This window comes from Hylobates moloch, unplaced genomic scaffold, assembly GCF_009828535.3.
Source record: "Hylobates moloch isolate HMO894 unplaced genomic scaffold, HMol_V3 SCAFFOLD_1, whole genome shotgun sequence".
In the NCBI taxonomy this organism is placed as follows: Eukaryota; Metazoa; Chordata; class Mammalia; order Primates; family Hylobatidae; genus Hylobates; species Hylobates moloch.
In genome coordinates this window covers 60,174,677-60,201,427 of record NW_026652276.1, presented here as the reverse complement: position 1 = coordinate 60,201,427, position 26,751 = coordinate 60,174,677, and the positions used below count along the sequence as shown (strand labels likewise).

The 26,751-nt window shown below is 35.9% G+C and overlaps 1 protein-coding gene across 12 annotated transcripts in view; it reads right to left on the bottom strand.

The window, feature by feature from the left end:
- Positions 1-26,751, bottom strand: part of PDE1A (phosphodiesterase 1A) — a 465,582-nt gene that overhangs the window by 39,424 nt on the left and 399,407 nt on the right. For 8 of the 12 annotated variants that reach the window (XR_009214035.1, XM_058440471.1, XM_058440478.1 and 5 more), the window contains 5 exons: positions 23,793-23,894; positions 23,540-23,660; positions 11,178-11,259; positions 8,688-8,808; positions 8,108-8,295 (listed from right to left, as the gene is read on the bottom strand). Coding sequence is in view for 11 of the 12 variants with exons in the window: in XM_058440471.1 (XP_058296454.1) it covers positions 8,108-8,295; positions 8,688-8,808; positions 11,178-11,259; positions 23,540-23,660; positions 23,793-23,894 (614 nt within the window). In the remaining variant the exon portion in view is untranslated. Of the gene's footprint in view, positions 1-5,566; positions 5,687-8,107; positions 8,296-8,687; positions 8,809-11,177; positions 11,260-23,539; positions 23,661-23,792; positions 23,895-26,751 lie in introns of those variants that run through there. The other 4 variants (XM_058440470.1, XM_032755219.2, XM_058440497.1 and 1 more) reach the window with 2 other exon arrangements.

Genomic DNA, 26,751 nt, shown 5'->3' with positions numbered 1-26,751 from the left:
GTTGCTCAGTTTCCTCCTGAAATATGTCTTTATTACCATACTGAAACACCTCAATGGATATAAAACTATGCATTTAATTTGTATCACATGATGCAGTTCCACATTAAATCACTTAAATTCAAAGAAAAAATAAGCTTCTAATCTTTTTTTTCTGAAAGTGATGAAACATACTTGATAAATGTTCTTTGAATAACAGTATTTTAAATACACTTAATTTAGTAATCACATATTGTTTTTCATTTCTCTTTTGAAACAACTACAAAAGCTTACTTTGTGTGTCTTGATGAGCTGATACTGTGAATTATTAGCTGATGTGGTTTTGTTTCTACTTGTTTGTTATCACAGGCTTATGCCTATTTAGACAAGGAGACACAAGGGTTGTTACTAAACTACCCCAGAAACAAAGGCATCCATCCTTTGTCTTCAAATTCAAAAGCCACATCCATGCATGGCTAAAAGGTTTTTGGAAAATACTTAATCAAGTTCTACCTTCCCACCCATACTTCCAGAGGAGATCCAGGTTTCTCACTCCCTGGACATGGATCTAGGTTTTCCCTAAGAGAAGCAAAAAGGGGTATGAAGGTGCCATTCAAATTGGAGGAGGGAAAAGTTTAACTCCTTACCCTTCCAGTGACATATTTTTCACCCCCTATGAAACTAAAAGTAAGGTGTAAGGGAGAAAAGAGTTGGAAGATTCAAGAGACTTAGACAGTTATAGTCTCTGAGACGGGACCTGCTCTCTGAGTTTGGCCATCCCTGTGCATTTTGAGTCATTTCCGAGGGAAAAGCAAGAAAGAATTCTTAGCAAAAGTCAGGGATCCAGGGGTTAGAGAAGATCTTTGTCATGTTCCCTTATCAGCATTCTGAACAAGGTGGGTGTTCTCAGCGTGCAAGGAATAGAGGAGGGGTGGCTGTGTAGAATGTCAGGACAGGAGAGCCTGAGAAAGTGCCTGCAGTATTCAGTCAACCCCAGTGACTCTGTGATGTGAAGAGCAGCCTGTCCTTCAACCCTGAGAAGTACAATGAGGAAAAGAAAAGACAGCAAGCAAGCTGTGGAAAGCAAAGATGTGGGGGCCTGCTGTGGGGAAGCAAGGGGTCAGAGTCAGAAGGTGATACAAGCCAAAAACCAATGGGGGCTGTCTGTCTGGAAAGATGAGAGAGAGGCCAGAGGTCAAGCAAGGACCTGATGCTCATCTGAAATCCATTAATACCACAACGTTAGTCCGCAGGGACTGCAGTGCCATCTAAAGAAGGAGGAAAGAGAGGTCAGAAGCCCTGGATTACCCTCGCTTACTCTGATTCAGTCAAAACACTTAAATGATAAGCTTATATTTTCTTCAAACAGGTAGCATGGGGACATAGCTAGAAACTATGTTTGGTCACAAAGAAATAATGAAGGGTATGTTATTTATGCACCTGATTTGTGGCCTAAGGATATGATATGTACAGACTTAAACAAAATACTAATATTTTAAAAATATCTGCACAGCATTTGGATTTTTTTTTCTGTCTCATGTTTTCTGCAAGATCCAGAAAACTCCTGCTGAAACAGAACAACATTTGTGTTGTCATGGATAAATTTTAAAAAGCATCTTGTTGAGTGGAAAGCAATTCATAAAGGAATGCATATGGCACAGTTCCATTTATACTGTTTTAAAACAGACAAAACTAAACTATACATTGTTTAAAATTATACAAAGAGGGATAACAGCTAAAAAAAATGATTATCACAAAATTCAAAACAATAATTAGTTCATGGGTGGGAAAGAAGGAAATAAATGATTAGAGAAGGCATAGAGAGAACTCCAAGGGCATGGCAAGATCATGTATTTCATATTTTGGGGCCTAGATGGTAGGTTTTCTACCTCTGTCCTTCCTTCTTCCCTTCTCCTCCTTTCTCTACCCCCTCCTCTCTCTTCCTCCCTCTTGCTCGCTCGCTCTCTCTCTCTCTCTCTCTCTCTTCCCCGCCTACTGCAGATAACCATTTGAATTTCTACTTTGTGCCAGTCTCTGTTCAAAGAGCTTGGGATACATCAGCGATGGAAACAAACATCCTTATTTTAATGAACCTTATTTTTAAGGGGGTGAAACAGATAATAAAAATGAAGCATAATAGGTCAACAATCTCTCCCTGCTCTAGGACTAGGGAGATGTTTTTGCGATATCTGTGAAGTAGAGCTTAAGGGTTAATATGATGATGACCAAACATCTGGAATTCTCTTCAAAGCCCTGATGCTTAATTAATATTCCAAAGCTCTAAACATCATATGACCTGCTTATTTTCATCTCAATGCAATTGTAATAAAGAAACTTTCATCTTCAGCATATAAGACTAGAAGTGGTAGGTACTGGAAAATTAAAATGGTAATATCTGATACTCAGTGACTTTAAAATTGATCTCTGTGTTAGTAGATGTATTTTAATAGCTTATCATTATTTCATTTTATGCAATATTTCATGTATATAAATGAATTATAGATGCATATATAAAGCACATATGTTAGACATAATCGTAATCATAATGATAAAATGAACTTTTGTGTGTCTAGTGCCCAATCTAGGAAGTAAAATTCTACTTATTTCTAATAATATGAAATTTTGGGTTGAAAAATTCTTATCTTTAAGAATGTTGAATATTGAATATTGAATATTGTATATTGCCCTCACTCTCTTGTGGCTTGTAGGGTTTCTGCTGAGAGATCTGCTGTTAGTCTGATGAGCTTCCCTTTGTAGGTGACCTGACCTTTTTCTCTGGCTGCCTTTAACATTTTTTCCTTTCTTTCAACCTTGGAGAATCTGACAATTACGTGTCCTGGCGTTGATCTTCTCATGGAGTATCTTAGTGGTGTTCTCTGTATTTCCTGAATTTGAATGTTGGCCTGTCTTGCTAGGTTGGGGAAGTTCTCCTGGATAATATCCTGAAGTGTCTTTTCCAACTTAATTCCATTCTCCCAGTCTCTTTCAGGTACTCCAATCAATTGTAGCTTCGGTATCTTCACATAGATCCACATTTCTCAGAGGTTTTGTTCTTTCCTTTTCATTATTTTTTCTCTAATCTTGTCTGCATGCCTTATTTCAGCAAGATGGTCTTCAAACTCTGATATCCTTTCTTCTGCTTGATTTATTCAGCTATTGATACTTGTGTATGCTTCATGAAGTTCTTGTGCTGCGTTTTTTCATCTCCATCAGGTCATTTATGTTCCTCTCTAAACTGGTTATTCTAGTTAGCAGCTCCTGTAACCTTTTATCAAGATTCTTAGCTTTTTGCATTGGGTTAGAACATGCTCCTTTAGCTCAGCGGAGTTTGTTATTACCCACCTTCTGAAGCCTACTTCTGTCAATTAATCCATCCCATTCTCTGTCCAGTCCTGTGTCCTTGCTGGAGAGGTGTTACGATCATTTGGAGAAGGGGCATTCTGGCTTTTGGAATTTTCAGCGTTTTTGCACTGTTTCTTCTTCATCTTCATGGATTTAACTACCTTTGATCTTTGAGGCTGAGGACCTTTGGATGGGGTTTTGTGGGAGGTCTTTTTTGTTGATGCTTCTGTTGTTGTTGCTTTCTGTTTGTTAGTTTTTCTTCTAAGAGTTAGACCCGTCTTCTGCAGGTCTGCTGCAGTTTGATGGGGGTCCATTCCAGACCCTGTCACCTAGGTATCACCAATGGAAGTTGCAGCACATCAAAGACTGCTGTCTGCTCCTTCCTCTGGAAGCTTCAGCTCTCCTGTATGAGGTGTCTGTTGACCCCTGTTGGGAGGTCTCTCCCAGTCACGAGGCACAAGGTCAGGAACCTGCTTGAGGAGGCAGTCTGTCCCTTAGCAGAGCTGGTGCACTCTGCTGGGAGAGTCCCCCTTGTTAGGGTCAGTTGCTCTCTTCAGAGCCGGCAGACAGGAGAGATTAAATCCGCTGAACCTGCGACTGCAGCCGCCTCTCCCTTCAGGTGCTCTGTCCCAGGGAGTCGAGAGTCCTGTCTGTAAGCCCCTAACTGGAGCTGCTGGATTTCCTGCAGAGATGCCCTGCCCAGTGAGGAGGAATCTAGAGAAGCAGTCTGGGCACAGCCGCTTTGCTGCGTTGTGGTGAATTTTGCTTAGTCCAAACCTCTCAGTCTCCTTCACACTGTCAGGGGGAAACTGCCTACTAAAGCCCAGCAGTTTGCTTATTTTGTGCAACACTGTGTCCTTCATTCCTGTGGTGATTAGTTAAATTTTAACAGTTTTATGCTGTTCCATAATATGTACATACTACAGTATATAAATCAATTTTACTGTTTTCTTCCACTTTATTTTGCAGTCATGAACAATGCTGCTATGAATATTTTAGACATGTCTTTGATGCATATGCACAAAAGTCTCTCTGGGGTAAAAATACAGAAGCAAAATTGTCGAGAAGTATGGCACATGCATCTTTAAATTTCCTACAGAATGCCAAGTTGTTCCATGAAATGATTATATAATTTTACCTATACACAAATAATGTGTAAGAAAACCAAAAAGCCTGGCATCATTCTTGATTCTTCTCTTCACTTTGTTTCCTTCATCTAATCTAGTAACAAATCCTATCAGTTCAGCTTTCAAAATACCTGTATATCCAGAATCCGATCTCTTTTTGCTTACCCTCCTTCTACTCACACATGCTGCCACAATCTTTACACATCCAGAAATTATACACCCTCTCAACCATTACTACCTGGTCTAAGCTCCCATGTGTCTCCTGGGTTATGAACAACAGCCTTCTTTCTGATCTCCTTGTTTCTATTTTTACTACCCAAACAAAAGAACACTTTCCATTCTGTAGCAGAGTAATCCTTTTGAAACTTCAGTTCTGATCAATCAACATTTTTTCTCAAAACTCTACATTTGCTTTCCTGTCTTCCTCGGGCCAAAACCAAAGGTCAGGCACCACATTGCCCACCCATCACGTTGCCTACATTATTCCCACTTGTCCAATTTCTTCCTGCTTCACTGCCCTTCTTGTTGTTTCTGGCATGTCAGGCAAGCTCGGCCTCCTATATAATGTGGTAGCCAATCCCTTCTAAAAATTTGTTACCCCCCCACCCTCCCAGACCTCTCCATGGTTCTCTTTCTAACCTCCATTGTGTATTTATTTAAATTATTTCTTCCTCAGAGAAGCCTTTCCTTACCAGTTTACTGTATAGAAATTATCCCCAATTTCCATACTAACTAGATTTTCTTAATCTGGTAATGTCTTTATTTTTCTTTATTTCTGAATAGTTTTGCTGGATTTAGAATTCAGCATTAGGGATACCCCTAGTTTCTATATAGTAGCCTTATAACCCTTATTTCTAGAACACATGGCAGAAACATAATAAATAATAGTTATAGTAATAACAGCTAACTCATATAGTGCTTAGTACTCTAGACACTTCTAAACAAATTATATTAATAAACTCATTTAATTCTCTTAAAACCTATGGTGAAGAGGAATACTTCCTGCTATAGTGATATAAAGAAGTCTAGGTTTTTCTCTTCATAAAAAAACAAGTGCAAAACTGGACAGCATTAATAAAAACAACCATTCAGTGACTCTGGAAATCAACCAAAGGGACATAATAATTTGAGAAACATTTATTCTTAAAAAATTTTTGGACATTCAGGTAAAAACAGCAGGAACCTGTGACCTTCTTGCCTGAAGTTACTCCCACTCCTCCATCTTCCTCTCCATCTCTGACCTGGGAATGGAAGCAAAAGCCAACTTTCCTGCCGGATATGGTAGAATCAACTTGGAATGGGAAGGCAGCAAGTAATTCTGGTTACTTGAATATACAATGGTGAATCCACTTAGACTAGATGAGAAAAGCCCCAAGCTTTGTCAGCCTAAGGTTGGGGTTCAAGTTGGGGTAAAGGGTAGACCAGCAGGATTTAACAGAAAAATCCTAGAAATTAGAGAGCCATAGAAAGGCCATTTATAGTCAGTTTGAAAATTGATTTCAAAAAATTCAAGACAAGTTTTTTAAATATGTTTTTAAAATTAAAGAAAATAATTTTGAAGAATTAAAGGAAAATGTGCTAACAATGAATGGAAATATAAAATATCAACAGAGAAATAGACATTATAAAAAGAACCAAATGGAAATAATAAAATTGAAAAAAGTAGCTGAGATAAAAAGTTAATTCAGTGAAATCAACAGCAGGATTGAGGTGGCAGAGAAAGAAACAGTAAACTTGAAGATAAATCATTAGAAAGCAGCCAATCAAAAATGAATGAAGAAGGAAGGAAGGAAAGGAAGGGAAAAAAGAAAGAAGAAAGAAAGAAAGAAAGAAAGAACGAACAAAGAAATTGACAGAGATCCAGAGCATCCAGGATGATTTCCAGAATCCTAAATTATGCATAACAGGATCCTCAGAAGGAGAGAACAGAGAAAGAGGCAGAAGAAAAACATTGAACAAAATGACAGAAAGCTTCCTAAATTTGATGCAAATTATTAATTTATGGATTTAAGAAGCTCAATGAACACTAAGTAGAATATTGAAAAAAAAGACCTAGAAATATCTTCATCAAATTGCTGAAAGTCAAAATAAAGTCTAGAAAACAGAAAGAAAAAGATAAGACTCTGTACATACAAGGAAGCAACAATACAATTTATATTTGGCCAACGCTACCAGAAACTGTGGAAGCCAGAGGCAATAGAATTACACATTAAAAGTGCTAAAAGAAAAAAATCATTCAACAATTCTAAATCAAGTAAAATTATTCATAAATAAAAGTAAGATACAGACATTCCCAGATTAAGAAAATCTAATTGCTTGTCAGCATAACTCTGTTATAAGAAAATACTTAAGGAAGTACTCCAGTGTGAAGAGAAATGATACCAAATAGTAGCTCAGACACACAAGAAGAAATGAAGAACATCATAATGGTAAATATGTGAGAACATACAAAAGATTGCATATATGAATGTGTGTGTCTGTCATCTGTGAAGTTTTGCAGGAATTAATGTGTTATTTCTGGCTTTCTGCTCTATTCCTGAGGCCCATCTTGTTATCTCTGTATCACGGCCACACTAACTTTACTACTTCAGTATAAAAGTAAATTTCGATATATGGCAAGTGCTCCTCCTTTATTATCCTTCGGGAGTGTCTTGACTATTCTTAGCTATTTGCAATACCATATAGATTTTAGGATCAATTTCTTAAATTCCATGAAAAATGCATTGGAATTTTCATTAGAAACATGTTATATTTATGGTTGACTTTTGGGATAATTGAAAACTTTTCAATATTATGTCCTTCTGACTATAAATACGTTTTAACACTCTTTTGATCTTATATTATCCATTTTAGGAAAAATAAGCTTATTCCTGAGTATGTTAAAGCTGCAAAAAGCACAAGGAAAAAATTTCTGGCTGAAAAAATAACTACAAAGACCCTGGAGTATTTTAAGAAACTTCCAAGAGGCCGTTGTGCAGGGAGTGTAGTGTATGAGGGAGACAGAGCTGTGGGAACGAGTGTGAGAAGAGGCAGGGGCTGGATCTGGATATTAAAGCTAATTCCTGCACGAAAGATAGTAACTGTTTGAATACCGACTCACAAACCTACTAAATAGACTAATTAATTTGAAGCAGCTAATATGTCAGAAATAACTATAGCTACTTTCCCATTCAATTGCTGTGGTGGTTGATTACTAATGATTTCCCCAATTCCTGTCTAAATTTTGAGTCAAAAAAGCAACTTAGTGAAACAGAAAAAAAACACACCCAAGTCTCTGACATGAAGTGATAACACACTTAATGCAACACAAAAGCCACTTGCCAAGTAAAATCCAGGCTGGAAAGCACCTCTATGAAAGCACAGGAGTTTATATGGTACCACAAAGTTTTGTCACTGTTTCATTATCTCATCTTTCAGTATCCAGTTTGCCACCACCCACTGACACACAGATCTGCAGCCCATGTGGCACAAACAAACCAGAACCTCTTTTTATCTAATAAATGAGCCAACTTTCTCATGAATGATCAAAGAGTAGCCAAATTCCCAATACCATCAAGGGCTTACATATTCTATAGAAGAAGAAATCTAGAAGAAATAATTCAAACTCTTAGAGGAGAAGTGAAGAGAGAGAGATGGTAGTAAAGCCTCATAAACAACACTACCTTGTGCAGCTAACTCTTTCCACCTCTCTTTGTTCTGCTGAATGATGTCCACCAGGTTGTTCTTGAAGCTCTTCAGGTCCACTGCTGCAAGGGAGTAGTCTGGGGAATAGGACCCATCGCTCATGGAGCCTTTTGTATTTGATCGTCTTAGTGCATCAGCAATGTGTAACCCCACAATGGTGGTTGAGCTAACAGTAACAACCAAAGAAACCAAAAAACACCATCAGGATATGGGGTGAACGAGGAAAACCTGAAAAACTTTACAAAACCGACTAGAAAAGCAGGGTAGTAGATGCTCAGTCCCAGTTCTGAGCACGTGGCAGCTGCTCACCTCCTTTCTCTCCCTCCCCACACTGGATTCTCCTTAGTACACACCTTAGTATTTCATATTTTGTGTATTAAACTTCAGTTCTCAAAGGCAGATGCAATATAATACAAAGCCACTAGGTGGCAGGCAATACTCCCTAATAATTCTCGTGAGAATTCTCTGCCTAGATGTGAGAAATATAGATAATCATTAAGGAAAAGGTTACTAAACAACACAAAGATGAAAAATGATGCAAAAAAGAAAATATCATACCCGCTTGCCACATAGGAAGAAGTTTCGGCTTTTGAGGCTTCCTCTATAAGAGGAATAACAATTTTCTCTGTTGAGTCTGTCAGAAGAGAAAATGTTGGTTCTACTATGAAATCGATGAAACCTATAAAAGCCAAAATGAAAAGAGAGAGAGAGAGAAATTCAAGTGTTACAATTTCCTGAATTCTGAAATCAGAAATAATGAAGAGCCTCTGACAATCCTGGGATAGCGAGTATCAACTAAAATATTGGTTCTGCTTACCCTTTGTATTGTTTTAATCTAATAACAGTCTTTAGAGATGGTTTAACTGCTCTATAAAATAATCCTTGAAGCCATGGAAGTGACACAATTTAAGCTTGCTAACTCAAGTATATTGGCTTTTCTATTTACTATTCAGCCTTATATAATATACTATTGCTAACAATACACTTAGATCCAATGAGAGTGACTATAGTTTCCTCTCTCAATACCACGGATCATTATCCTTTTTGAAAGCACATCATTTGAAAGCACTTTGGATTTTATTATTTACTAACAAGAAATCATATCTAAGCTCCAAAGAAATTAAATAATTGAAGGTTTTTCTCAGGTAACAGGAAGACAATTACTTTTTGTTTCTTACTATATCAGAGCTTTCTGCCAGTGTGTTAATATTTCAAATTGCTGTTTATTATTCTCTGGATGTAAAGTGTTAGTTCACAGCATGTGGGTGTGTTCTGTCAAATCAGTGAAAAGAAAAGTAACATCTCTGGGAGACAGTATTAATCCCACCACTTTGAGATGTCAGTACTGAATGAAGACTTTTACATTTAAAGTACTCATCAAGATAGAAAATGACACACAGAGAAAAGGGCATTGTCCTCTGGGAGTATTTTCCATCCTGTGTTTAGGCAGAGGAGGAGACAACAACCTATTCTAAGGTCTGTGTACATGGCAATATCCCAGATCCCAGGACTGCTGTGGGTGCCTCAAGTCAAGAATTGTTGTTGGAAACACATCTGAGAGCAATGGACTACCATCTGAATATAGGAGAATAGCTGGAGGGAGGCTTTTTAAGTGATAATGTCCTGTAAAGTATGCACATTTAAAGACTGTCCATCAGATGCTTGGATAAAAGTAATTCACATTTCAAGTAACTGGATTACTTATAGTATATAATAAGGCACATTTTTAATTAAATAAAACTTCAGTAGTTTTAATGGATACCTTCAAATTAAATCAGTGTTAATTGACCACCAAGGGTACTATTTTAAGTTCTATGTTCTTTTTTTTTGAGATGGAGTCTCACTCTGTCGCCCAGGCTGGAGTGCGGTGGCGCGATCTTGGCTCACTGCAACCTTTGCCTCCTGGGTTCAAGTGATTCTCGTGCCTCAGCCTCCCAAGTAGCTGGGATTACAGGTGTGTGCCACCACACCCAGATAATTTTTTGTATTTTTTAGTAGAGACGTGGTTTCACCATGTTAGCCAAGATGGTCCCGATCTCCTGACCCCGAGATCCGCCCGCCTTGGCCTCCCAAAGTGCTGGGATTACAGGCAGGAGCCACTGCACCCCGCCAGTTCTGTCTGTGTTCTTAAATGCCTGAGATGTGTAGACTGTCAACTGGGGCATCACCTCTACTAACATGGCAGCAATTTGCATTACAGCAACAAGCCTCAGAAACTTCCATTCTTAGCTTGCTGCATCAGGTCCTTAGCCTGCCACGTTTACACTTACTAAGCTAGGATAGGCACCTGTGTTATGGTCTCTAGAAAAACAGCTGTTGAAACTTGGATGGGAAGGGGAAAAGGTCAGAGCAGGCAGCTTTCCCCCAAGCTTTGTGATGGGTGGTGCCGGAGCATAACCACACAGCTAAGAAGTGATCCTTGTGTTTATTGATCATATTGTTCAGTAACAAAAATGCTGGCTCAGGGAATAATTATTACAAGTATTTGAGCCATGTAACACATGTTTTAATAATGGACTGGACTTGAAGTCCCCAACACAAATACAGATGATAAGAATGAATGTGGTTGGGAGTATTATCATTTTGGAAATTTCCTGTTGTTGGTTAATCTATTCACATCATGAGAGAATATTTTTCCAAATGAAATGTGCACTACTATATTAAGCATACTATGGAAACTTAGTGATAGAACAAGTGCACTAATATTTTCATTGAGTTGACCTATATATCTAAAGAATTAAATTACAGAAAACAATCAGCAACAAAACAACATAAAATAGTCTCCCACACAAGAAAATTTTATGTTTTGTAAAAGGATTACAACCATGATAACAATTACATTTACTAATGTTGCTTTATTGAATTTATTTTGTGAAAATGCTTCAATAATTCTTATTCAGCACCACATAGATCCATCTAAAAATCAAATGTATCATGAATATGGAGTGAGGTTTTCATGGAAGTTACCCCTTTGAACAACACCATTTACCCATTTGAAAACTGACAAGCACACACTCACTTTCCACCATCACAAATCATCAGAATTACCTATTTGTGACTGGGCCACCATGGTTGACTTCCGATCACAAAGTGGGGAAAATGGAAGCCCTAATTCAGCTTCTTTATCTCCCTGGAGAAAGAAAAGCACGTTAATGTAGACTTGGGTTGGAGAAGCTAAAATAATGAGCAACCTAAGATATAAAGCCTAGAAAAGCCACATCTTTCATTTCTTAATTAGCAATACTTTTTTCTTATTTATAAAACCAAAAGCTACAGTGCAAGTTTATATAATTTTTCTTGGTTGGTCTCCATTTGGGGACATTTTGCAGGGAGAAAAATGATGAATGTTTTTAGTACCTGGAGACTTTGCTTTGGCATTACAATCTCTTGACTTTTAAGAAACAAACGTTTGCTTTTGGAATTTTCCAAAGTCACCATAAAATACCTAGCCATCTTATGTGTTATCTGACATTTAATTAACAATCCAAGTTAATTTATTTATGCCAAGTATATCAACAGACCTTTAGTATCAAAATTTTGTGATGGAACTGTTTTTCAAAATTAAAAGTATATGATTTGAAACACCTTTCTATCCATTAACCAAGTTTTATTAAATCTTCCACAACATATAATGAGGAATTTCTTCAACATTCTTACATTCAGTGTGCATATACTTATTTTAATGTTTTCTTCTCAGAGAAAATTGAAATATCAATTTTTTTATTATTTGATCTCATCTAAAATAGATTAATTGAGGACATATGTTAAAGAATTCCATTTATATTTGGGTTTTGCTTCATGAGAAGTAATTAAATTTTCATCTTCTAAAACAAAGGTTGCTGTTCTGGTCAAACCTTTAATATCACAAGGTTTATTAAACTTTGGTTCTTCCCTTTGCATTAAAGGGGATGTGCTTATGAAAGAAAGAGGAGAGGTTACTTCCTTGTTCTTGTTCATTTCAATTTCCTGGCCATTTGAAAGAACGTTTTAGGTTCTATTTTCTCCTAATTTATTGGCTGTATATCTTCATGAGCAACACCAGCCTTGCATCGTAAGTCCATAACTTAGGATAAAATATGTAAGGACTCCACGGTTTCCTTTCAGTCTGTTTCCATTAACATCTTTCTATCCTAATCTTTACAACATCATGTCAACATGTAGCTTTACAACTTTTTAAGAATATCTTCTAGAGCAGTTCCCCGAAACCATGCCTTTGATTATGAGAGTTATAGACAGAAAGTCTGCAATCAGAATTGTTGGGGAAAATCTAGATATGGCCATCAAAGAAGTAGGAAAATTAGTTACAAACAGGAACATTTCACTGTGTCATAACTCAGAGAAAATAAGGAATAAGAATTCCTGTGACCTCTGCCAGTAACTCCCCTAATTCCTCTGGATAATAATAACAAATGGAATTCATTTGAAATTGTGATTTATACTCAGCTTAAAGGACAGGTGGAAGGGAATTATTAATGCCACTAGTCTTAGAGCCAGAAGATACAGTCAGCTGAATCGCTGCTGTCTAGGGGCTATTGCTGTTACTTCAGACATAGCACAGCCTTTGCTGAAATGAATTCTCCTTATCTGTTACCTAATTTTGTGATCTTGATTTACTTGTTTTAGGGATAAAATATAATAGATGTAATAGTATCTATCCTGAAGTTATCTAAGATTATTTATATGAAGCATAAAGACAGTGTCTGACACTTAGTAGTCATTAAGTTTAGCTAATAAGAAACATAATTTAGGTCAGGCGCAGTGGCTGACACCTGTAATCCCAGCACTTTGGGAAGCCGACGCAGGTGGATCGCGAAGTCAGGAGATTGAGACCATCTTGGCCAACATGGTGAAACACCGTCTCTACTAAAAATACAAAAATTACCTAGGTGTGGTGGCATGTGCCTGCAGTCCCAGCTACTCAGGAGGCTGAGGCAGGGGAATCGCTTGAACCCAGGAGGTAGGGATTGCAGTGAGCCGAGATTGCACCACTGCACTCCAGCCTGGGTGACAGAGCAAGACTCCATCTCAAAAAAAAAAAAAAACAAACAAAAACAAAACACAAAAAAACATAATTTATAATAGCAACAATATGAATGCAATATGTACAAATTAAAGGTATTTATGATGTCTAATGCATACATTGAATAGTTTTAAAACACAGGAAATTGAAGTAGTGCTTAATTTAGCATGTAATAGAGAGGCATCAGCTTTTTCTCCCTCTTTTTTTCTAGCAAGGAATTGACAAGAAAGGATTCCCACTTTTGAAAGATTAGTTTGTCTGCAGTATGAGAGATGACTTGGGGTGAGTTGAGGATGACTCCTTGGCTTCCAGTGTGAATGGAAAGGAGGAGTCTGTTGGTGCCACTAATGGAAACCAGATGATCTGAGTGAGGGAAAGATTTGAATACTATTATGGATTTGGTTTCTAACATGTTGAGGATAAGGTGCAAGAATAATGTCATCAATCATTTATGTTAAAATATAAATACTAATATTACTATTGATGAAATAAAATAGAAATAAAGCTACTGATAGGCTTTTGGGAGCCTGATATTAGAGATGCTTATTTAACATATGTAGATACAACTGCATTTTATTCTTTTGTGTATTTGTTAGGTTGGTGCAAAAGTAATTGTGGTTTTTGCAATTAAAATTGTCAGTAGTCTTAGAGTCAGAGGATAGTCAGCTGTATCTTTTGCAATTAAAATTGCAAAAACCACAATTACTTTTGCACCACCCTAAATATTATAAGATTGTATCTATTAAATGCTGCTAAGCTACATTTAACTTTTTTTTTTTTTGTCAAGATGCTGCTATCTGGTATTTAAGGACACAAATGTAATAGATGTATTTTTATACTCTGTGGTACAAGCTCTTTGGCCCCAGAATGGTAACTTTGGCCTGAGAAAGGCATTATGATGATTTTCTTTATTTTTTTTATTTTTTCATTTTTTTTGAGACAGAGTTTCACTCTTGTTGCCCAGGCTGGAGTGCAATGACGCAATCTTGGTTCACTATAACTTCTGCCTCCCAGGTTCAAGCAATTCTCCTGCCTTAGCCTCCTGAGTAGCTGGGATTACAGACGCCTGCCACCATGCTGAGCTAATTTTTTGTATTTTTAGTAGAGATGGGGTTTCACCATGTTGGCCAAGGTTGTCTCGAACTCCTGACCTCAGGTAGTCCACCTGCCTCGGCCTCCCAGAGTGCTAGGATTACTGGCATGAGCCACTGTGCCCAACCACTTTCTTGAGCTAAATTTTATAGAATGTTGAATGGCAACATATTTCCTATAGGGCTTAGGCATTTGACAGATATATGCAGGGATGACCTTCCTACAGATGGAGCAAGAGATTTTATATTCTATTTGCTTCCTGTACCCCACAATTAATTTAGAATATTAAATTTTCACTGTCAAAGCACATTGAATGCTAAAGTACATTAATTATTTAATTTATTTATAAATATTTCAAAGTGTTATTTACTCTTTAGGGTGAATAAAGGCCATGAGTGCAAGATTAGTAGGGGGCCCTGTAGGTAAACTATGAAGGAACTAGAACTCTGTATAAAGAGAATGTTTATAGATTTGTTTATGGATCTCTGAGTATAGATTTGGCCACCTTTATAATTTCCTCATTCTGTCCCAGGATAGGGAATATTTATTTTCCATCAAGGTAAAAGCAGAGGTCATTGCAATAAGCATTGTGAAAGAAGAGTTTATATTTTTCTTAGAGGTTTCGCTGTCATTTCAGGATGCTGCCTTCAGGGGGCCAAAATACACTTTTAAAAATGAGGAGTAAGTAGAAAAACTGGCCCCATTGAAATGGAAACTCAAGGCAGCCTGAGGTTCTCAGGCCCCACAACTTGTACCTGTCTTTACAATTCCCTGGAGATCCTTCAGGTTTCTTCTCTGAAAATCTATAAGAGAACTAGTAATTGTTTTTAATGCTTTCCTGCCATTGTAAAGTGCTCTGACAGCCATTAATAAGGTATGAAATCCATTGACCTAACAGCATCTTTTTGTTGTTGTTGTTTGTTTTTTATATTTCTCTGAAACCAAAAATATTTCTATAGTTTTGCTTTGTTTTTGTTTTTTTCTTGAGAGGAGTCTCACTCTGTCGCCCAGGCTGGAGTGCAGTAGCATGATCTTGGTTCACTGCAACCTCTGCCTTCCGGGTTCAAGCGATTCTTCTGCCTCAGCCTCCTGAGTAGATGGTACTACAGGCACCTGCCACCATGCCCAGCTAATTTTTGTATTTTTAGTAGAGACAGGGTTTCACCATATTGGCCAGGTTGGTCTCGAACTCCTGACCTTGTGGTCCGTCCATCCCAGTCTCCCAAAGTGTTGGGATTACAAGCGTGAGCCACTGCGCCCGGCCAGTTTTGTTTTGTTTTGTTTTGTTTTAATGAAGAAGATAAGACAGGGTAAAGTACAGAAATCTTGAGAAAACTCTTCACTGAAACTTCAATTTTAGAGAAAGAAACAACGTCGATAACAAATATGCAGGAAGCCCCTGACCACAGGGACAGGGGCTTAGGAGACACTCCTCCTAAGGACAGCCTTTGGAGACATTCTAAGGCTGAGGGTGAAATCTGAGAGACCATTGGTTCTATAGAGAATTTGATTGGGAGAGGAGAGGAGGATGCACTAATTTTGCCTTATTTGGAAAACTTAAGGAATTTAGGCCCTCTAATTACCCTTCTTTACTTCTTCTACAAATGGGCCCTTCTAAATTCAAAGAACACCACGAAAAACATTTAAGCATTTAATAATTACAGCAACTAATACACTCACTTTCAGTAAAATATTGGTCTGATATAACTGTATTTCTGTGAATGTTATAGGTATTTTATGGAATATTAGAACCCCTGGTTTAATCGGTGTTTATAGTGCTTTTATGCCTCTTGAAACTAAAAGCTTTACTTTTTTACATTTAAAGTTATCTAGGCTCATAGCTACAGTTCTTTTCATTTCTGCAATTTTAGGGGTTATGTTTATGATTTTTTTAAAAAGCCAGGTCTTTGGCTGAGAATGGACCAAGTACATTTGTATTACTACGGAAAATGAAATTTATTTTGAAATAACACACTTTATACTACTTCTAGCAACATTTAAAAATAGAGAGGCCTGGCTGTATACAATTCAAGGTAAAGTAAACATTTTGACCTTTCCTTCCAAATAACTTGCATTTCTAATTATTGTTTTCTTCTTGGCTAACAAGGTAATAATGATTAATAAATGCAGATTTTGTTCAAATATAGATTTTTTTCATGTGTCACAAAACAATTAGTTGAAGAAGGGAAAAATTTGCGTAGTTATTGTTATTTAGTTTAAAATACAAACACATTTTGATGGAAGCGACTATTTTTGTAAAAAAATTAACTGCATTGACTTCTTAACTTGCCATCCTGACGTGTGTGTTCAAGAGGAGAATAAAAAGCAAAAACCTGTCTTCTTTTACCAATGATTACTTTTTTGGCTGGTATTGATCTCTCTCTCATATCAGTCATAGTTAAAATAAAGCAGCATCCTCCAAATCTACCCATTACTGTCAGTAGAAGCAACTGTGTTGATCTGCGTGAAAACTCGAGGAGACATTTATCGTATTAATAAATATCAGAGGCTTGTTGTGAAAATGCCTTGGAAATGAGAACCCGCTCTACTGCCTTTTACCATTAGTGGCTTATTCAAGAGTCAGAAATCAGTGTTTCTCAAGACTGCAAATTCTGGATACAATTCTGATCTCTGGCTAGTTTCTCATGGCTTTAGAGGGTGAAACTAAAGTAGTAGCACTAAAGAATGGGATAACGTTGATGGGATTTTTAAGAATAATACAAATAGCTTGTCTTCCAGAAATATACAGCATTTAAAAAATTCTTAGTGTCTGCTTGAGTCCATTTGTTAAATAAAATGAGTTTGGTAGACAAACTAATAAGAAAATGATTTAGAAGTTAACACATCACAAAATTTCTCTGCATTTTTCTGAAATATTCACACACACACACACACACACACACACACACACACACACACACACGAACCTTTCTTGAAAGGTTGCTCTTGAAAAATTCTAAAATCAGCTCTTTCCTTTGCTACTTTTCTGATTTTTTGAATTTCTATCCAGGCTCTAATTTTGTTCAAAACCAATAGAAGGAATTGCAAGTCTAGCATTACATTCTGCAGAGCAAAAAGGAAAATACTTCTCTTAGTTGGCTACTTTTAAAACTTGATGATTGTGTTGGAAATGTGCTTTTGAATTGTGCCCAGATCTTTAGAAATTCAGCGTTAAGTAACTATCAAACAACAAAATACTTCCTAAGCAATGGTGTAGTATACTGATACTTTGCCTCGGAAAGCATAAAGCTTAAAATAGACTAGCAGGATAACAAATAGCACTAATTCCTCACATTTGAAGCCCTCTTACTTTTGTTCTATCATTTTGTTCCTCACAATCATCCTGGGAAGTAGGCAGGATGGGAAAATGTAACAAAGTATATGGAGACAAGAAGGGGAAGACTCATGTCTCCCACTCCTGGAAGAATGAGAAGCTAGGGCCTACCCTTGAGTTTTCTGAAGTCAAGTCCAATTATCTCTCTAATTGGCATTATTAGGCTTCTTATGTTTGACCAATGTACATAAAATACAGTCTTTAACAAGAAACACAGGATGTTTACATTTAAACTGTAGTTGAGCACCATGATGAGCTCTGGACAGACCTCCTTTGATTTACGTCAAAATCTCTAGCACAGCCAGTGGAATTTAAGACACAGTAGTTAGATTCTTAGTACCTTCCAAAGGAATGAAGACACATATTTGCAAATTGCTTTGTAAAAGTGCTGTTTTCACTGTCTGAGATGAAAAACTCAGTCACCTTGGCTAAATGCATAGCAGAATGGTATCAGTACTGTGGGTCTGACAAAGCGATAGTTTTACAGATGGCTATGTGAGGATGAACAAAAATAAAACATACAAGAACCATTGCAGTCCTGCTAATTTCTAGGATATCTGCATAGACACATAGACACAGTTCAATATCTTATGTCAAATCAGAGCAATGCATACAGCAAGGAGTTTCAGGTTCATTGCTTATTTACCTCCAAAGGTGTACATTATGCAGTATGACTAAGAAAAAGTGAGAGTAATATGAGATTTATTTAGTTAGTTCAATGCAAGAGAACATTTTACCTGTTGGAATCAATATTATATTTAAGTGTAAGTTTCATAAAGAAAAACTTGTTTTGCTTGAAAGACATATTTGTTGGCAGTACAAACGTAATTATTTTGACCTTTAACTCCACATTTTTCTGTTTTGCTGCACATGTTTCTGAAGGGGATTTGAAAATCATTTACTTTTAAAAATCCAGAAATTGGTGAACTTTCAAAAGATCTGAACTCGATTTCACTGAATTCATTAATCTCATGATCCTGTCAGGTATTCTTTGTCTGTTTTGAAATCAGTAAAACAAAAGGATAATACAAATGGTGATATTATTTGGAGATCTAATGGTAATCTTCAGGAGTCTCTGGGATTTTAGTTTTTTTTTTTTTTCCATAGTAATTTTTTTTAGGGTCTTCTTTAAGTCAGAGATGAGCTACCTTCATTATGATATACTCTTTTTAAAAAAAAATTAAAGGGAAATTTATGTGCAAATCTGAAGTGTATAAACAGGAACACTTGTATAATACTTGATTAAGATATAGAGCATTTCCATTACCCCCAGAAAGTTGCCTTAACCTCGTCCAAGGAATCCTAACCCATATAGGCACCTACTGTTCTGTTCTGATTTCTATCACCATATATTAATTTTGCCAATTTTTGAACTTCATATAAATTGGTTTATAGTATGTATTATTTTGAGATTTATTGTCATTTGTATCATTAGTCTATTTTTTCTTGTTGCTTGATATTCCACCGTATGACTGTACCATAATTTATTTTTTATCCATTTCTATTTTTGATGAATATTTGGACTGTTTCTAGCATTGAGTTTTTGTAAGTAGTATTGTAATGACTACTCCTATATAAGACATTTGGTGGGCATAAACACTCATTTATCTAGGGGTAAAATTGCTGGATCCTAAGGGATATTAACTATCCCTTCATATTAACTTCAGTAGATGATATCCAGTAGTTTTCCAGAGTGATTGTAATAATTTATCCTCCCACCTGTGATGTATGTATGATACCTCCAGTTGTTCCTCATTTTTGGTAACACCTTATATTGTCAATTCTTTTAATTTTAGTCATTCTCATGGGGCTATATGATATTTCATTATGGTTTAATTTATATTCTTTGTTAAGTAAAGACAATGAACATACCTGTATGTATGGATTACCTACTTGTACATTTTCTTTTATAAAATATCCGTTCAAATTGGCCTGATTTTCTTTTTACTATTGATTTGTTGGAGTTCTATATGCAATTGGGCACAAGTCCTTGGACAGATATTTGTAGTACAAATATTTTCTCTCAGTCTATGGTTTGCATTTTCTTCATAGTGTGTTTGGAAGAACAGAAGTTTTGAGTTTTTTTTTCCACTTCATTTTTTCTTTCTTTTATGGGTAATGCTTTCTGTGTCTTCTCTAAGAAATATTTACCTACCCCCAAGATTAGAGAGATTTTCTCTTGTGTTTTCCTCTAAGATCTTCATAGTTTTAGGTTTTGTGTTAAACTCCTTAATTTTGAATTAGTTTTTGTGTTAAGGTGTAGGTAGGGGACCAGTTTCCTTTTCTTCCCATATATTCACTAATTGCGGTTCCATTTCCTTTTGTGGAAAGACTTTCCTTTCCCCATGTAGTTGTTTTGGTGCCTTTGTAAAGATCAAATGACATTATATATATGAGCCTGTTTCTGAAATCATTCCTCTATTTTAATGATCTATTTGCCTATCCCTGTGCCCTATGCCAATAACACGGGGCCTTGATCACTGTAGCTTTATACTAACTCACATGAGGAGGAAGTGTAAGTCCTCCAACTTCTTTAATCTTTTTCAGAATTGTTTTGGCTGCCTTAGACTCATATTTCTATATGGATTTTAGAATCAGCCTTCCAACTTCTACAAATAAGCCTGTTACAATTTTTGATAAAGATTATGCTAAATTTATTAAAAATTTGGAAGAATTGACATCTTAGAAATACTGAGTCTTTCAGTCATTAACATAATATATCTCTCCATTTATATACGTCTTAAAATTTCTCTCAATATTTTGTGGTTTGCAGTGTGGAGGTTTCATATACATTTAATTAAAGGTTTCCCCGAATATTTTATTATTTTATGCTGTTACAAAGTATACTGTTTTCAATTTTTATTTTCAAATTGTTTGCAGCTTGCATACAGAAACACAATTGATTCTACAACTAATAAACTCATTTATTAATTCTAGTAGCCTTTTGTAGATCTCTTGAGGTTTTCTATGCAGATGCTCATGTTTCTGCAAATAACAGTTTTATTTATTTTTATTCAAACTATACTTTGTTTTTTATTACCATCCTACACTGGCTAGAACTTCAAATGCAATGTTGAATAGAAGTGGTAAGAGTAGTACCTATAATGATCTTTGAATAAAAATGTTCAATATTTCATCGTGAAGTATCACATTAGCTATAGACCTTTGATCAGGTTGAGAAAGGTCTTCTACTTCTAGTTTACTAACAGTTTTTATAATTAATGTCTGTTGAATATTGTCAAATGCATTTTGCACATCTATAGGGTTGACAATATATTTTTTCCTTTATTTCCTTTAATATGGTGAATTACCTTAATTTTTTAATATTAAACTGACTCAAGTTATGATATGATATGCACTTTCTTACTAAATTGCTGGGTTTGATTTGCTAAAAATTTTAAAAACTAAAAAAACTTTCTCCTTTAGTTTTATGACAGATGTGGATGTGTAATTTTCTTTACTTGAAAAGTCTTTGTCAGGTAATCTCGAGAATTATGCTGTCAAATTATCCTCTTCCTCTATGTCATAAAAGAATTTGTGTAAAGCTGGCATTATTTCTTCCTGAAATGTTTGAGAGAATTCTCCATCTCTCAACTGAATTGAATATTGAGAATTGAAATCAGAAATAAGAATGTCATCTAAGCCTAGAGTTTTCTTCATAAGATGAATTAAAGTACAAATTCAGCTTTTGAAACAGATACATGAATAGTCAGACTACACGATTTTTTCTTGTTTCTGTTTTCATAATTTATATCTGTCAAAAATTTTGACAATTTCATCTGTTTTCAATTTTATTGGCATAAATTGTGCATAATATTCCTCATCCTTTTATGAATATAGGCTCTATAATGATATTCTCTCTTTCATTTATAGTTTTTTCCTCTTTTTGATCCTGCAAGTAATTTCATTACTTTTTCAGAGAGCCAACTGTTATCTTTATTAACTTTTGTTATTGTTTGTCTTTGTTCTATTTCACTGCTTTTGACTTTTATATTTATTATATCCTTCCATCAACTTATTTTGATTCAATTTTCTTAACTTCTAGCTTCTTAAGGTGAAACAGATATAACTTACTTTATTACACGTTTGTTTTTTTCTAATATAAGTATGTAAAGCTATAAAGTTTCCCACAATTTTCAAATATTGTTTTCAAAATCATTCAACTTAAGATATTTAAAAATTTCTTCTTAACCTGAAAAATCTTTGTATCTCTTTATGTTTCTGTTTTTGCATCTCTAATGTCACAGGGCTATTCAGAAAGATCTCTGGTTGATTGGTTGAGTATATAATTATAATTTTTAACTGACCATAATAAGCAGTTGACCTTTAGAATTTGGTAGGTTTTTACATTTAGTGTATTTTTTTTTAGCACAAAGTAAATTATTAAAATATTTTTCAATACTATTTTTAGGACCAAAATATTTGAATTTAGAAGATGTTACTCAGTAACTTTCTCTAGGAATATGAATTGCAATACAAAAATGAAACCACACATTATGTCCATCAACAATGGGAGACAGAAACCTGAGTCATCCAAACATAGTAATATATTTGGTGTTTATATCTTCCGAACAGGTATAAAATTAATGAACAAACTTTCAAAATAAAGAACAATACTGAGAAATGAAATAATCTGAAAATACAGAAATAAAAGAACTTCTCTAAGTGGGACTGTCATATAATAAAAAAAAAATTATCTCATATTCATTCCCAGTTCCTGGCACAGAGCTTCAAAAAGCTGTGGAATTTCATGAGTGATAGGAGACTCTATGCTAATGAGGCAACTCTGGGCCTATCCCCTAGATAGTTTGAGCATAGGGCCTGGTCACCAGAAACCAACCACATGATTAGAAAGTTGGAACTTTAAGCCAGCCAGGAGATATCTGGGAAGGAAGCGAGGCTGGAGATTGAGTTCAATCGCATGTCCAATGGTTTAATCAACCATGCCTATGTAATGAAACCCTGATATATACTCTGGACAGGAAAGCTCAGTAGAGCTTCCTGGTTGGTGAAAACATTGACAAGGCAGGATGGTGGTACTCGCTAACTCCACTGGAAATAGCAAGGAAGCTCTGCATCCAAGACCCTCCTGGACCTTTCCTTATGGGCCTTTTCATTTGGCTCTTCCTGGATTGTATTCTTTATAATAAAATTGTAATTGTAAGGATAGCACTTTTGAAGTTTTGTGAGTCATTCTAGCAAGTTATCAAACCTAGAGAGGGTTGTGGGAACCACTGAACTTGTAACTGGCTGGTCAGAAGTGCTGGTGTCCCATAGCCCCATTTGCAGCTGGCATGTGAAGTGGAGCCAATCTTGTGGAAGACTGAGCCCTTAATTTGTGCAATTTGATGCTAACTCTGAGTGGTTAGCATCACATTTGTATTGTAGTACTCCAACTTGGATTGTGGGGGTTGCAAAACAGGGACATGTATAAAGAAAAGATGTGTACTTGTGGCAGAGAACACCAGTCACAATCCTTATCCGGGCTTGTTTCTGACGTAACATTAGATTTTTGTTGTTGTCGTTGTTGCCTATTTCAGTTAGGCATGTGTCCACCCAGCTAAAGCAATATTTCTCGGCCTCCGTTAAAATTCTGGCCAACAAGATTTATGCAGAACTGTTATATATCCTCATCTACTCTTTTTATTATGAAAGCTATTTGCTGTCTCTGCTGTGGCACTTACGTCTTAACAGCAGATAACAATTCTTAGCTGCTTTTATTTTTCTTTCCTGAGAGTAGCATCTGAGATCCAAAATTCGAATCTCTTTAAAACATGTATCACACTACATAGACTTAATACATTTTTCTGATAGATTAATAAATTTTGCTGAAACCCCCAAGAATGTGTGGTGGCCAGTTGATAATAGTAAGTCACAAGCCCTGGATTCCATACAGAAAAAGTGTATGCTAATATGCACAGTCACTATTTCCAAAAACATTTGCACAGAGTGTGAAAGAGGCACCTGCAGGAAAAACTCCTCCATTAGGGCCATGGTCCACCGATAATGCAGCTTCCAGGATTTGGCTGGGTGGCTGATGTCTGCTGCGTGGAGAATCAGAGACATGGTTTTGGCTCTGTCAATCCTGTTAAACCAAGGACATGCTTATATTATTCAAAACAAAGGAACCAATTACAGTCTTTTCTGAGGCCAAGCCCCTGGAACTTTAACATGACAAAAAACAAAAAAAAACAAAAAAACACCAAACAAAACCTACCCTTCAGGCTGCTGCAAACTGTTTCTTATATTTTTAATTTGCTGGAAGTGACCTGACATGTCTGTAGATAAAACCATTTCAATCACTAGGTTCCGAAGATCCCTGCAGAGTCACCAAAAGGAGAAAGGTTCATTCAGCCATTTATTGTTCTGAAGTGGAACATTTCAATAAATAATCACTCACCATGTTTTATTGTTCTTAATGGATATGAACACAAAAGATGCTACTTTTTAAATGTGAAAGTCCACACACAAGTTTGATATTATTTTACCTTTTAACTGTTATGGATCTAAGAAGTTGCCAGCAGCAAGAATGGCAATGACGTTCACACCTCCCTGAAGAGCTAGTGCTTTCCCTTCTCACTCCCGCAACTCTTCTGCAGTCATAATTCCTAAATATTATTAATCTGAAAGGAACTTTAGCCATTTTAAAGAAAAACTATTCCAAATACAGTATTATATAGTATTTCAATGCTTTGGGGAAAAAAAGTAGTCCCGCGGGGCCTGAGACTATTCTAAATCCACGTCAACCAAACTAAAAGGTTTGATGTCTCAGAGAAGAGACAGAGATAAGAAGGGAATGAGGTTTCAAGACCCTCTCTGATCCTTCTTCATTTTGCATTTTTAAACAAAACTAGTACTATTAATAATAAAACCAATGCTGTTCATTCAGTATTTATTCAGCAAGACACTGAACTGTAAGGATTAAAGGTCTTCATATAATACCGGTATTAGAATACTTTAGCAACTAGTTGCTTTGTATGTATACAAAGACATTTAATCCTCCTAACAATCCCTGAGGGAGCATTAATATTTCCTCCCAAAGGAGACTGAGTCACCCAGTCACACAGCTGGTACATGGCTCAGATAAGATTCAACCCAAGAGTTCCCACTTCCAAAGCAGACACGTGGACCACTCTTCTGTGCCAAGCTTCCATCATAAGAACCCCAGAGAAACCAAGATGCTAAAGTGAGTAGTGATTGTCTGTTTAAGCTTTTGGGATCTGACCCTACCTAACATAGAGCCATTGGTATTACTATTTTAACCAAAGCACTGTAAATACAATAACCATGTCACAAAGCCTCACACTTAGTAGAAAATAAGGCACCCCAGCAAAGCCTTGCATGTTCCACAATTGCTTGTTTGCTCTATACAGATAAGTCAAAAAAGTCACTTTTACTGGAAAACGTACTTCATTTTCATTGTGTGGTGTGGCCAGTAGGATAAGCTGAACCAAAAGTGTGAAGGAAACTTGAATTACTGTATTTTACCTAAAGATGATATAATCTATTCGATTTTTTTTTTAAAAAAACTACATATTGGCCGGGCATGGTGGCTCATGCCTGTAATCCCAGCACTTTGGGAGCCTGAGGTGGGTGGATCACGAGGTCAGGAGATCGAGACCATCCTGGCTAACACAGCGAAACCCCGTCTCTACTAAAAATACAAAAAAAAATTAGCCAGGCCTGGTGGTAGGCGCCTGTAGTCCCAGCTACTTCGGAGGCTGAGGCAGGAGAATGGCATGAACCCAGGAGGCGGAGGTTGCAGTGAGCCAAGATTGCACCACTGCCCTCCAGCCTGGGTGACAGAGCAAGACTCCGTCTGAAAAAAAACAAAAAAAAAAAAAACTACATATTGATGGTTCTTGCTGAAAATCATGAGCACTCAACATTTCTATTGAATTTTTAGATGGAAGCCATGAGAATCAATACTCTGCTTACTTACTTTTATTCAAGTAGTAAGGGAAAGGAAGCTATTAATGAGATTATTCTCAATTACACTTTTTTCTCTGAATATATGACAAGACCCATCTTTGAAAAGCAACTGAATAAAAACATTTATGTTAGCTAAGGAAAATGAGATTAGAGTTTAAGGAAATCAATAGAATCTAATAAGTATATTGTGCTTTGCATATAAATGATCAGTAAATGCTAGATGTTATCAATAACCAGCTAATAATATGTCAATAATTAGGCAAAATAAGAAAACATTACTTAATTTATAAAATTTTCTTGTGAAAACTTTTAAATGAATGCATTTGTTTTTACTAAAAGTAAGAAATAAACAGATATGCAAACAGAAAACATCAGTCTTTAAGAAGATATCCATATTTTAATTCTTAGTAAAATGTTATTAAAGGTATAGTATCAAATAGGTATTTTATAAATTTTTGGAAAGTGTTGAATCTATTAAATTCTAAAATGTATATAATATGTACACTATTTGTTAAAACAATTCTATAAAAACATTCAATTAAAATAACTCTGAAGTTACCAAACAGAAACTTAGACAATTATAGCAATAAACTATTAGAAAAAAATATTTAAAATGGTAAATAACAAAATATAATAGGAAATAAAATCACACTGAAATAGCAACAAAGTGAACTTTGAGGAAAAAAAGTTTATTTCTTTGAATAACAACAAAAATTAATATTATAAAAATTATCTGTGGGAATGGTAATCACTGATTAAGAAAATAAACCAATACCCTAGATGTAAATAATCTCTCTTAGGCTTTAAGAAAGATCTCAGAACTTGTCTGCTTGTTCCTACCTTTGCCCATCTAATTGCTACATAGCCCAACAGTGGTCTCTTTAAAATTCTTTTACAGTTAGATCCTGGCATTTCTAGACTGTAAATCCTCTTGGGCTACTATTTCCTGCAGAATACAGTTAACCCTTGAACAACATAAGTTTGAACTGTGTGGGACCACTTGTACACATATTTTTTCCCCTCTGTCACACCTGAGAAGCAAAACCAATCCCTCCTCTTCCATTCTCCTCCTCAGCCCACTCAACATAAAGACAGAGGATGAAGGCCTTTTTGATGACCCACTTCCACTTAATAAATAGTAAATATATTTTCTAATCTTTATGATTTTCTTAATAACATTTTCTTCTCTCCAGTTACTTTATTGTAATAATAGTGTATGTAATAATACACATAACATACAAATT